Genomic DNA, 12,582 nt, shown 5'->3' with positions numbered 1-12,582 from the left:
AGTGATCTGTCCCTTCTTTGGATGCCTGTCAGCCACTGCAGCCTAGTAGAAAAAGCAAAGGATTTTTTCCATTTCCAAATCTGAAGTTCACATTCCAAGTCTGTCACTTAGCAGCGTGGAAATTTAGCTCATTGCTTACTCTTTCTAAGACTCACTTTCCTCTCAAGTGAAATGGACCCAATAGTTCTGATCTCATAGGGTTTCTTACATAAATGAGATGATAACCTAAAGAAAGTTCAGGAAGTAAGAAATTCCCATCCCTAGCTGTCTAGTTTTTTTATATTTATGGTATTACAAAATTTAATTATATTGCTGTTGAACCTTAATCAGTAAGAAAGATAATTACAGCAATCTAAACCAAGACTATGTAACAAAACACTTTAGATTAGTTAACTAGGCAATGACAGGCTAGGTGAAGAAACTGAGCAAGTCACATGGGAGTGAACCTCTAATGGAACCGGAAAACCACATCACCCAGTGAGCCGGTAGGAAAGCACCCTTGTGGACGCCCCACAGGCTGGACACTGCACAGGGCAGCAGGGAAACCCTCCCCGAGGACTAGGATTTAATGCATGCATTTGCTAGCTATTACCTATTTGGATTTATTTCTAGATATAAGGATTATTGTAAAACAACAAAATCGAATTTTTAATTCGAAGAATAGATTATTGAAAGTGAACAAATATGAGTTTGTAAAACTACTTTAGGAACAAAGTAGTGTCCCTTTTCTACAGGCTCCATATACAAACACTCCCCATGCCTGTGTCTTGTACCTAGAAATTGTGATTTAATTTGTCTGGGATGTAGCCTGAGCTTTGGAAGTTTAGTTTAAAAGATCCCCAGGTGATCTTTTGGAAACTCTTGGGCTAGGGCCTGAAATAATCAAAGAAATTGAATATTCTACTCCAGTCATTGATAATTCCCCTATTTCTTATCTTTTGAAAAAGAGAATATATTTCTTCTTTATATATTTTAAATATATAATATTTAAATATTTTAAATATATAATATTTATATATTTTCTTATTTTGTTTTACTTCTTTTTTTTTGAGATAATTGTGGATTCACATATACTTGTGAGAAATAATAGAGAGAACTGAGTACCCTTTACTCCAGTTCCCTATAATGATAACATCTTGCAAAACTGTAGTTCACTATCACAACCAGAATACTGACATTGATGCAGTCAAGATTCATAATGTTTCCGTCAGTATGAGAATCCCTCATATTGCTCCTTAATAACCGCACCTGCTGCCCCTCCCACCCACCAGGGTGTAAGCCCTAGCAACCACTAATCTATTCTCCATTTCTACGGGTTTTTTTAATTCCAAAAATGTTATGTCAGTGGAATCATGCAATAAGTACCCTTTTGCAATTGAGTTTTTCCACTCAGCATAATCCTCTCTAGATGTATTTACATTGTTGTGTGTATCAATAATTCGTTTTTTTGTTGGTGAGTAGTAACCAGTGGTATGGGTGTACCACAGTCACCCATTCACCCACCGAAGGGCATCTGGTTGTTTACATTTTGGGGCTATTACAAATAAAGCTTTTATGAACATTCATGTACAGGTTTTGTGTGAACCTAAGTTTTCGTTTCTGTGGGACAAATGTTCAAAAGTGCAATTGCTGGGTCATATGGTAATTGTATATTTATTTTTATAAAAACTTGCTAAACTGTTTTCTAGAGTGGCTGTACTATTCCCATCAAAATTGTATAAGGATTTTATTTCCTTCACATCCACATCAACACTTAGTGTTGCTACCAATTTTTATTTTACCTATTCTGATAGGTGTATAGTAATATCTTCATTGTGGTTTTAATTTGCATTTCCATGATGTCTAATAGTACTGAATATCTTTCCATGTACTTACTTGCCATCTGTATATCCTTTTCAGTGAAATTTCTGTGCCTTTTTTTTCCATTTTCTAATTGGATTGGTTTATTTGTTTATTTTGTTACTTTATTTTGAGATTTCAGTTCTTTGTATATTCTAGATACTGGTCCTTTTATGAATATGTTATTTGCAAATATTTTTTCCCACTCTGTAGCTTGTCTGTTTGTCTTTTAGCTGGGTGTTTTGTAGAGCAAAACTTTTAATTTTGATGAGGTCCAATTTATATAATTTTTTCCTTTTATGGATTGTGCATTTGATGTGAATTCTAAAAATTCTTTGCCTACCCCTAAGTCCCAAAGACTTTCAATATTTTTCTAAAAGTTTTACAGTTTTACATGTTACTTTTAATTCCATGCCTCATTTTGGGATACTTTTTGTGTAAGGTGTGAGAGTTAGGTCAAGGCGCTCAGGTGCATATATACTCTCTCTCTCTGTTTCTGTTTTGGTTTTTTGCCTAAGAGTGTCCAGTTGCTCTAGAACCCTTTGTTGAAAAGGCTATCCTTCCTACGTTGAACTGTATTTTCAACATTGTCAAACACCAGTTGGACATATTTCTGTGTGTCTATTTCTATGTTCTACAAATGATTTCTATTCTTTTAAATTTGTTAAAGTGTTTTATGGCCTAGAATGTGATCTAGCTTAGTGAAATGTGTATTTGTATTTGGAATGAATATATATTCTGTGGTGGTTGAATGAAGTATTCTATAAATATGAATTAGATCCAGTTGATTGATGATGCTGTTCAGTTCAAATCAATCCTTAATGATTTTCTGCCTCCTGGATCTGTCAGTTACTGATGGAGGGGTGTTGAATTCTCCAGTGTTAATAGTGGATTTGTCTCTTTGTCCTTGAAGTTCCATCAGTTTCAACCTCACATAGTTTGACTCTTCTGTTGTTAAGTATATACACATTAATTAAATATTATTATATTTTCTTGGAGAATGTACCTCTTTATCATTGTGTAACACCCTTATTCATCCCTGATAATTTCCTTGCTCTGAAGTCAGTTTCATCTGAAATTAATATAGATACTCTGGCTTTATTTTGACTAGTGTTAGCATGATACAGTTTCCTACATCCATTTATTTTAAATCTGTTATTTTATATTTAAAGAGGATTTTCATAGACAACATATAGTTGGATCTTGTTTTTTGTCCACTCTGACAGTCTCTGTCTTTTAATTGGTATATTTAGACCATTCACACTTAAAATGATTATTGATTCTTGGAGTAATATTTACCATATTGTAACTTTTTTAGTTGTTGCCCTTTATTTTCTTTTTACTTTTCTTTTTTTTAATTCATCTCTCTCTTTTTTTCTAGTTGTAATTGAATATTTTGTATGATTCCATTTTCTCTATTCTTCCAGCATATCAATTATACTTCTTTTTAATTGTTTTAGTGGTTACCCTTGACTTTAAAACAAATATCATAACTAATTTACTTTCAAATAACACTGTTCCACTTCATTGATAGTACAAGTACTTTATAACAAAGTGTTTTCAATTCTTCTGTCTGATTCCTTATTACATTGCTATCATTCATTTCACTTACCCATAAACTACAATCACCCAATACATTGTTGAACTATTGCTTGTATATCAATTAAGAAAAAGACAAAAGATGTTATTTTACCTTCATTTATTCCTTCTCTGATGTTCTCCTTTCTTTATGTACCTCTGATCTATCTCATTTTTCTTCTCTCTGAGGATCTTCTTTTAACATGGCTTGCAAGGCAAGTCTCCTGGTGACAAATTCCCTCACTTTTTGTGTATCTGAAAAAGTCTTTATTTCTACTTGACTACTTTGGATAATTATACTGGATATAGAATTCTAGGTTAGTGTTTGTTTTTTCTCAACACGTTAAATGTTTCATTCCAATCTCTTGCTTGGGTGGGTTCTTAAAAGAAATCTGCCATAATTCTTATCCTTATTCCTCTGTAGGTAAGGTTTTATTTTACTCTGGTTTCTTTCAAGATTTTCTCTTAGTCTTTGATTTTCTGTATTGTAAATATGATTTGCCTATGTGTAGATTTGCCTACATGTAGATTATTCTGCTTGATGTTCTCTGAGATTCCTGGATCAGTGGTTTGGTGTCTGTTACTAAATTTAAAAAATTCTCAGCCATAATTATTTTGAATATTTCTTCTGTTCCTCTCTGTCTTCCTACTCTTCCAGTATTCCCATTATGTTACACCTTTTGAAATTGTCTTATAGATCTTGGATATTCTGTTTTGTTTTTTCATTGTTTATTCTTTGTTTTTTAATGGGAGGTTTCTATTGACTTATCTCGAAGCTCGCTGACTCTTTCCTTAGCCTGGTCCAGTTTACCAATGAGCCCATCCAAGGCATTATACATTTCTGTGACTGTATTTTTTTAATTTCTAGCATTTCATTTTGATTCTTCCTTGGAGATTCCCTCTCTCTGTTTATATACTTATCTGTTCTTTCGTGATGTCCACTTTTTAAACTTAGAGCCCTTAACATATTGATCATTATTATTTTAAGTTCCTAAATCTCATAATTTCAAAACCTCTGTCACATCTGAGTATGTGTATGATGCTTGCTTTGTCACTTCAGACTGTGCTATTTTCCTTTAGCATGCCTTGAAATTTCCTGTTATAAGCTGGACATGTTGTATTGGCAAAAGGATCTGAGGTAAGTAGGCCTTTATTGTGAGGTTTTACGTTTCTCTGGCAGTGTTTACTCATTGTATAACTGTGGTGTCAGAGGCTAATTTACTCTGGGATATTTTTTCTCTTTCCCTTGTTTTGAGTTTTCCCTATAGACTCCACCTTAAGTAGGTCTGCAGCTTACAGTTCTTTCCCCTATAATCCCGTTATTCTGCAGGCAACCTTTTGATGTGGTGGTAAGGTTCGGGGAGAGGCGAAGCATTCTGCACTCCTGTGATTAGGTCAGTCTTTTTGTGAGTCTGTTTTTCTAGGATGTGACCTTCACAGTGCTTCTCGGCCTCCTGCCCCTTACCCTGGGTGAGAAGGAAGCTAGAGGGGCTGCTGCTGGGAATTTCCTTTCCCCCAGGCTCTTTATACTGTAGTAAACTAGTCCCTTTGGTGTCAGCTTTTTGTTTTGTTTTGGTTTTTTGAGACAGAGTCTCACTCTGTTGCCCAGGTTAGAGTGCCATGGCATCAGCCTAGCTCACAGCAACCTCAGATTCCTGGGCTCAAGCAATCCTACTGCCTCAGCCTCCAGAGTAGCGGAGACCACAGACATGTGCCACCATGCCCGGCTAATTTTTTATGTATATATTTTTAGTTGTCCAGCTAATTTCTTTCTGTTTTTGTTTTTGTTGTTGTTGTTGTTGTTAGTAGAGACAGGGTCTCACTCTTGCTCAGGCTGGTCTCCAACTCCTGAGCTCAAAGGATCCACCTGCCTTGGCCTCCCAGAGTGCTAGGATTACAGGTGTGAGCCACCACGCCCAGCCTATTCCTTTTTCTATGTGCTCAACTTCTTGAATCTGTGGATTTATGTCTTTCACCACATTTGGGAAGTTTGCAGCCAATATTTTTTCAAATACTCTTTCAGCCCCACTTTCTTCTTCACTATTTTTGGGATTAAGGTGATACAAATGTTGGACCTTTTGTTATTATTCCGTTGGTCCCTGAGGCTCTGTCCTTTTTATATTCAGTATATTTCTCTTTGTTGGTTAGGTTGAGTAAAATCTATTGAACTGTCCTCAAGATTGCTGATTCTATCCTGTCTTTTGCACTCTATTCCTGACCCCCTTCAGTTAGTTTATTAAAAGTTATTTTTTCAGTATTATAATTTACATTTAATTTTTTAATAACTTCTATTTCTTTACTGAGTTTTTCTTTTCATATGTTTCAAGATAATTTGTAGTTGCTTGTGGAATCACTTTTTTTTTTTTTTTTTTTATGATCATTGCTTTTAAAATCTTTGCCAGATAATTTGGATTCATCCTTGGTGTTGGTGTCAGTTGATTGTCTCTTTCCGGAAAGTTACGATTTCTGGTTTGGCATGGCAAGTGATTTTCCCAGTGATTGTGTCTGAGGTAGTTCTTTTGGCAATTGAGGAGATTCTGGTGTTATTTACATTTTTATTTTAGCATATAGTCACCCTCATTAGGTTTAGTGTGTAGGTTTTAGCCTATTTTTATAGGCTGTGGTTTCAATGACAATCTAATTTTCAGAGCTTTTGTTGGGCTGTTTTGATCAGTTTGGTTTATCTGTGCTGCTTGGATTCCTACTGCTCCCTGCCAGTGCTGCTTGGGGGGATAGAAGGAGCTTCCCTAGGCTGGGATGTGTGGTGCCTCTATGTGGGGGAAGGGCAGCTCAGGCCCACTGGCATGAAGGGTGTTCCATGGCTGTGATTGTCATGGTAGGTTCCACCCTGCATCTGAGAGGTAGAGACTGCTTCCCAGGTCAGGCATTTGTTGTTATAGAAACCCATGCTGATGCCTCCCAGCCTTTCAGGGTCTTTAAGTGAGGGTAGGAAATCTCAGGCCCTGGAGAAGGAGAGCATTTCCCTGGCTACTTACTGTCAGCTTCATTTCCACTTAGCCCCTTTGCCATGGGAGGGAGGACTGATCTTCTCTGGGCCACCTTATGTTGCTAGTTTGGGGTTCAGAACACATCAGATGTGTGTATTCTTCTGTTGCATGGGGAGTTGTAAGATGCTGTGTAAACCGCTATAATTTTCCTCCAGGCCTGGGGTCCTAACTAGTTAACCTTCTTCTTTCCATTTTTTGGACTCCCATTTGGTTGTCTTTTGTATTATTTCCAGGTTTTATAATCATACTTAGTGGGGAGAAGCAGGGACAGATAAGTCTATATGTTCCTCATCAGTCCAGAAGTTCTCTGTTAAGTCTTTTTTGATAGTTCTCTAAATTCTTTAGTCCACTTTAAAAACATTTCATCAGATCCAAAGATATTTACTATTACTAAAAAATGGTTTTTTTACTACTTTATAGGGAATATGGGAGATTTAGGCATAAACTTACACTTGTGTATTAGGATATAAAGTTTTTTGCTCTTTAATCTATGAAAGTTTATTGGTGAAGTAATTTTTAAAGTAGTAGTATAAAAAATATATTATTTTTAAAGTATCTTTCACTTCCCGGTATCAAACTTTCATATATTTTTAAAAGATTATTGATATTGATTCCTTTGTAAACTTTCCAGAATTTTTTTTTTTCTCTTTTTATGGAGAGTATGTGGGTGGGTGGTAATGGGTGGTGGGTAGTGGGCAGTGGTGGTAATGAATATAGAAGTCTTATCTATGAATGAATCATAATTGAGTCGTAGTAAACGGTAAGAAGGAAACTGGCATGACTTCCAGGTACCAATTCAGGGCCCAATGTTAACAACCAATGAATTTTTAAAAAAGCACAAAATGGTCAAGCACATTTGAGAAATTGATTGAGTTAATCCTCTTCCATTTTCCTCTTGCCCTAATGCCATGATGACTGCAATTTGTCTCCTCCCACTCCCTTCCTCTTTTTAAGATGGACGGCCTACACACCTTTTTAAATTATCCTAATTTCACTGGGAGGTGTACTCTTATCCTAATATACATTTCTGTAGAACTAAGTCAGTGTCTGGCTGTATCATTTAATCATTGCTCGTGCTGAGGACGAGATGGTTTCTAAACATCTGCACTAATCAGAGCTGTAGTTGACCCAGGATCACTTTGTTTCTGAACTTATGATTCACCCTAAGCATGAAGAAGACTTATCAGTGTCATTTCTTTAGCCTCCAAATCGAGTCAGGCCATTCAATGCAATGAAAACACTTTCCTCCAAAAATTTGTAAGTCCTGACAGGGAGTGCCATATTAGACATACAGCTACTGTTCTTAGCAAAAAGATGTCATGAGATAAATCAGTGTCTTTTTATAACATTAAACTTTCTCCATAAGTATTTGATCATCTCAAACAAATTTTGTCTTTGGTGTATGAATTATTCTGGCTTTTGTTTTGATGGCAATTTTGTTTGAATGTTATTTCTATGGAGAGTATGTAACATCATATACAAAAAAGTTAGGGATTCATTTTCTAATATAAGAAAAATAGATGGGCATCATTTAAGCCCATATTTTGAAATATTGGAGGAAAAAGGTTGATTAGAATGCTTAAAGAAAGATCTTTGTTGTGGAGGTGAAATGCAACTTCTGAAGTGTGTTCTCATTCCCTCTCTCTCTCTCTCCCTCTCTCTCTCTCTTTCTCACACATACATGCACATGTGTACTTAAACCTGGGAGTAAAGGGAACTGTATTGGGGTGGTGATAGTGGGGGGCAAAGTAGATATCATCTTTCTCATACTTGTCTTTCAGATGGAACCCCCCTGAGCTGGTGGGTTGGAAGAACCAATGAAACACACACTTACTGGGGACGTTCTCTGCCTGGTGCTCAAAAGTGTACTTGTGGATTAGAAGGGAACTGCATTGATTCTCGGTATTACTGCAACTGTGATGCTGGCCGGAATGAATGGTGATTCCCACATGATTTCCCTGCACAAAAATTTAGTTTTTATTCCTTAATTATGTATAGTTAATTAAATATCAGACAAGCTGGTACAAAAAGGTAACTAGATTAAAGTATGTTCAAGCAAGTTACAAATATGTTTTGCTGAAATATGATCAATTAATCTAAATATTAAATTTTGTGACCAAAGACTTACTGTATCACTGTGAATACTATATAATTGACATTTTATTTTTTTCTAAAATAGAAACACCTGGTAAGTTTTCCACTAACTGGAAATCAAATAGCAGTCTTTTGGAAGTTTAATTTGATTAATCTATCAAGTATTCACATAGTTTACTCATAGCAGCAACTCAAAGGTGAATTCCTCCAAATCTTTATCATAGTAGATTTGGGATATAATGCTGCATGTTCTATCATTCTTTTAGAAATTCACAGTAAACATTAATACCTTAGAACTCTGAGAGGTCCTGCATAAAAGGACTGTGTTTATTTTGTGGAATCAACAATCTCCTACACTCACTTAACTCTTTGTTAGTGCAATACCAAAGCCTTAAGAACCAAACGTTCTATAGAACACACTTTGAAAAAACTAACACATAGAATTTCAAGGATTTGAAAATTTTACTTTAAGCTTTCTTTTGAAGGCAAGAGTTTTCTCAAGTAGATTGCATGCTTCTTTTTATAGAAGTTGTTTTTGAGGTTATTTTTGGAATGTGTATTGGTCTTGTTTTTTATTTGTAATGTGAAATGTTTTACATTTCTGGATTCATGTTGGCAACTCAAAAACATTGTCATAAAACAACTAGACTATGTAGAATACATTCTTTAAAAAAAAATCTTAATGGTCAATCAGGTGTCAATATAGTTGATTTGGCTATAAAATAATCTAAGCAGTAATTTGATTCCTACAGTAAAAATTGAGTTTACCATTTGGACTGCATGGTAGTCCCTTTACTTAGTAGGCATAAATAAAGGCTATTTCGAATCACTTTAAAAAATATTATTGAATTTGAAAAACGTACTTGAATAGACGGGAGTTGTCAGTAGAATATGTATGGGGATTATTTTTACGGTTCCTCAAGTTCAAAATTACAAAATCATCATATAGATTTATGAGACAATGGTTTTCAATATTTTGATGTACAGTCCCATGATAGCTTTTTCCCATTTAAAAATTGAATGCAATTTTAGTGCAGTGAGTAACAGGAAATAAAATCTGACCTGTAGTTTTACATTTGGCCACCAGTAATTCCCAGGTCTTATATAACCTTCTGCCAATTAAAATACTCTTGTAAAAGTTTAGATGTACACTATAAAGTGTCTAGTATTGCAATGTGATGATATTTGTTAACCTTGGGCTCCATAATGAGACCAACAGCCCATTCAAATCTTCTTGCAGGGCATCTCTAACAATCCTAGAGGTTTTCTTTCCTTCTATTCCACGAGGGGCTCCTGCCTGTGTCTAACTCCTGACTCTTAGGAGACCTAAGGTTCACTGGTGTGTCCCCACCCCCATTCCCTTATAGGTCAGACAGGAGAGATTTGGCAGGGCATTGCTAGAAAGCCAGAATTATATATATTCTGGTGACTTTATGTTGTGGTTTGAAGAATGTTAAATCTATTTTTTTAAAAAAGTTATAGAACATTCTATTAGTATTAAGTGCATACTTTATTGTATATCTCATTTGCTTGGGGCAGTAACTAGAGGAACACACCACATGTGTGTGAAGGATATTACTGGATTGAATGACCTTCCTACATACTGAGTAGTGAGGCAGGGGACAGAAACTGATATGGGTCACGTCTTCTGACACTCTTAGCTGTGTCAGCTTCAGTTCATTAGAGTAAAGGGCTGCACTCGTGTGAGAGAAGACCTGGGCTTTTCATTCAGAGGAAAGTTTAAGAGGGAAACAGATTGAAAAATTAAATCCAATCCTAATTTCAGAAGTGGGGATTGTGGAGTCATTGCTTTTTAAGCTTATTTACTTTGAAACTTCTAGTAGACAGGTCTTATTCAACAGTAAGAATATAACAATTCTCCAATTCTGTCCCAACTCTTTAGAATATGTTTTGTAAATATGGGTGTGTGTATGTGGGAGATGGCTGGGGAATTCCAATTTCAATTTTAATTTTTCAAATGAAATTAATTTTTCAATCACTTTATAAAAATGAAATTCTAAGGAGTTTATGATTAAAGTTATAAGTAAAGATGAAAAGATCTATAATTATAATAATATGGATTAGGATATAGAAATAAGAACCTAATCCTAGTTTTTATTCAAAGTCTTTCCTTAAGTAATTATTGAGGTGCTTAGAAAGTTTTTCATAGTGAGAAGTTTATAATGACAGAATATTATTCAGTAATGGAAGTAAATTGAAAGCTATTTTGCTATCTCTTCATGTGCGTGTCTATTAATGTGACCAGTAGTACTGGTAATATAAACTGCCACCATTTTTCCATAAGTTGTCCCTGTAATCAGCAGGTCTTTCTAAATCATGCTATATGAAAATAATAATTTATAATCAGACAGTACCCCAGTTAGAATAAGAATTTTCTATCAAATAACTAATTATAATATTCCATAAGTTTATGATATAAATATATTTAAAGGGTACTATAATAATTTAAAATATTAAACTATACTCCAAATCAATATATGAATATAAACATATAGTGGACTATGTTTAAAGAGACATATATATTCTCTAAAATATGCATATGACATATAATTCAACTATTTTCAAAACTTCACATTATTTTGATAGTTATAATGATTACCAATATAAATGTAATATTATTTTACTTCTAAGAATTTAAATAGGACTTTCATGTAATTATTTCAGAGCCCTTTAAATAAATAAATAAAAATAAAAAGCATAAAATAAGATAACTTAAAGATATTCAAATGTACAAATAATCACAATAAATGTGAATGAACTCTTTATTCATTTAAAAGCCAATATATGTAACCAAAGTGTCCCCCTTTAATATTCTGAAATGAAATAAATAAATAAATAAAAGCCAGACAGACCTTATGGTGTTAAATTTTTAAAGAAACTATAGCTTGTGTACAAAAGATAAAACATAAGCAAGCACTCAGTAAAGTTGGAAGTAAAAGAATGGAAGATATTTATCAGGTAAATGCAAACTCCAAAAATAAACAGGTATAGCTGTGTATATCAGACAAAGACAAAAAGCATTATTAAGGATAAAATTGGACCCTATTTAGTGCTGAGGTTAACTCACTGGAAAGATCTAACTACACTTGTATGCATCATCAAATTGTTTAAAATGTATAAAGAAAAAAATTAACTAATATGCAAAAGGAAGAGACAAATTACCCAAAATAGTGGAATAATTTAATGTAACATTTTTGGTAATCAATAAATGAAGCAGATAAGAATATTATAATACTATAACAAACTTGATATTGCAGCCATATACAATTATACAATATATGTCATTCTCAAGCAAGTATAGAACAGTTTGCAGATGAGTGGAATCTTAACAAATTTTAGAGAATTAGCATGATAGAAACTATATCCTTAATTGTAATGTGTTATAAATCAATAGCATACAGCTCTTAAAAGCTTGTACATGTGCCAGTCAAAGACACACAAAGAAATGAAATGCAGGTACTTCATGGAAATAACAGAAAAATTAGAAAAGAAGAAACCAGGCTGGCAGGCACTGTAGACAGCATGATTGTGAACACAGAAAATCTAAGGTAATCTAAGGAAATATTATCAGGATAAATGAGAGTTCAGTGAATTTGCTGAATTTATGATCAGTCGATATTGAGAAATTACTTGAATTTCTATATCATATTAATAAAATAATTACCATTATAAAACCTAGTAAAATTATTTGCAATATTAAAAAAAATGTAAAGTTCTGTGAAATAACTGCAATACTTTTGTGAAAATTATAAAACTTTATTGAGAGAATTAAAGACGACCAAATATATAGATTGATTCACTACTGTCATGGACTCAATATCTTAAAGCAGTGGTTCTCAATCAAGAGTAAACTTGACCCCCAGGGGATATTTGGCATTTTCTGAAGATATTTTTGTTGTCACAAAGGGAGGGGAATTTTTTCTACTGGTGTGTAGTAAGTGGAAGCTGCTGTTAAACATCCCACCAATGCACAGGACAGCCCCCACAACAAAACATCATCTGGTCCAAAATATCCATAATGCTGTCGATATTAGAGAAATCC

The 12,582-nt window shown here is 34.2% G+C and overlaps 1 protein-coding gene across 1 annotated transcript in view; it reads left to right on the top strand.

Moving 5' to 3' along the window:
- LOC105881341 (contactin-associated protein-like 3) overlaps positions 1–12,582 on the top strand; it is a 201,165-nt gene that overhangs the window by 145,438 nt on the left and 43,145 nt on the right. Inside the window, exon 14 of the mRNA XM_020289234.2 lies at positions 8,207–8,363. Coding sequence (XP_020144823.2) covers positions 8,207–8,363 — 157 coding nt within the window. The remainder of the gene's footprint in view (positions 1–8,206; positions 8,364–12,582) is intronic.

Source organism: Microcebus murinus, chromosome 12 (genome assembly GCF_040939455.1).
Source record: "Microcebus murinus isolate Inina chromosome 12, M.murinus_Inina_mat1.0, whole genome shotgun sequence".
Taxonomy (NCBI): Eukaryota; Metazoa; Chordata; class Mammalia; order Primates; family Cheirogaleidae; genus Microcebus; species Microcebus murinus.
This window is presented reverse-complemented; position numbering and strand designations above follow the sequence as displayed.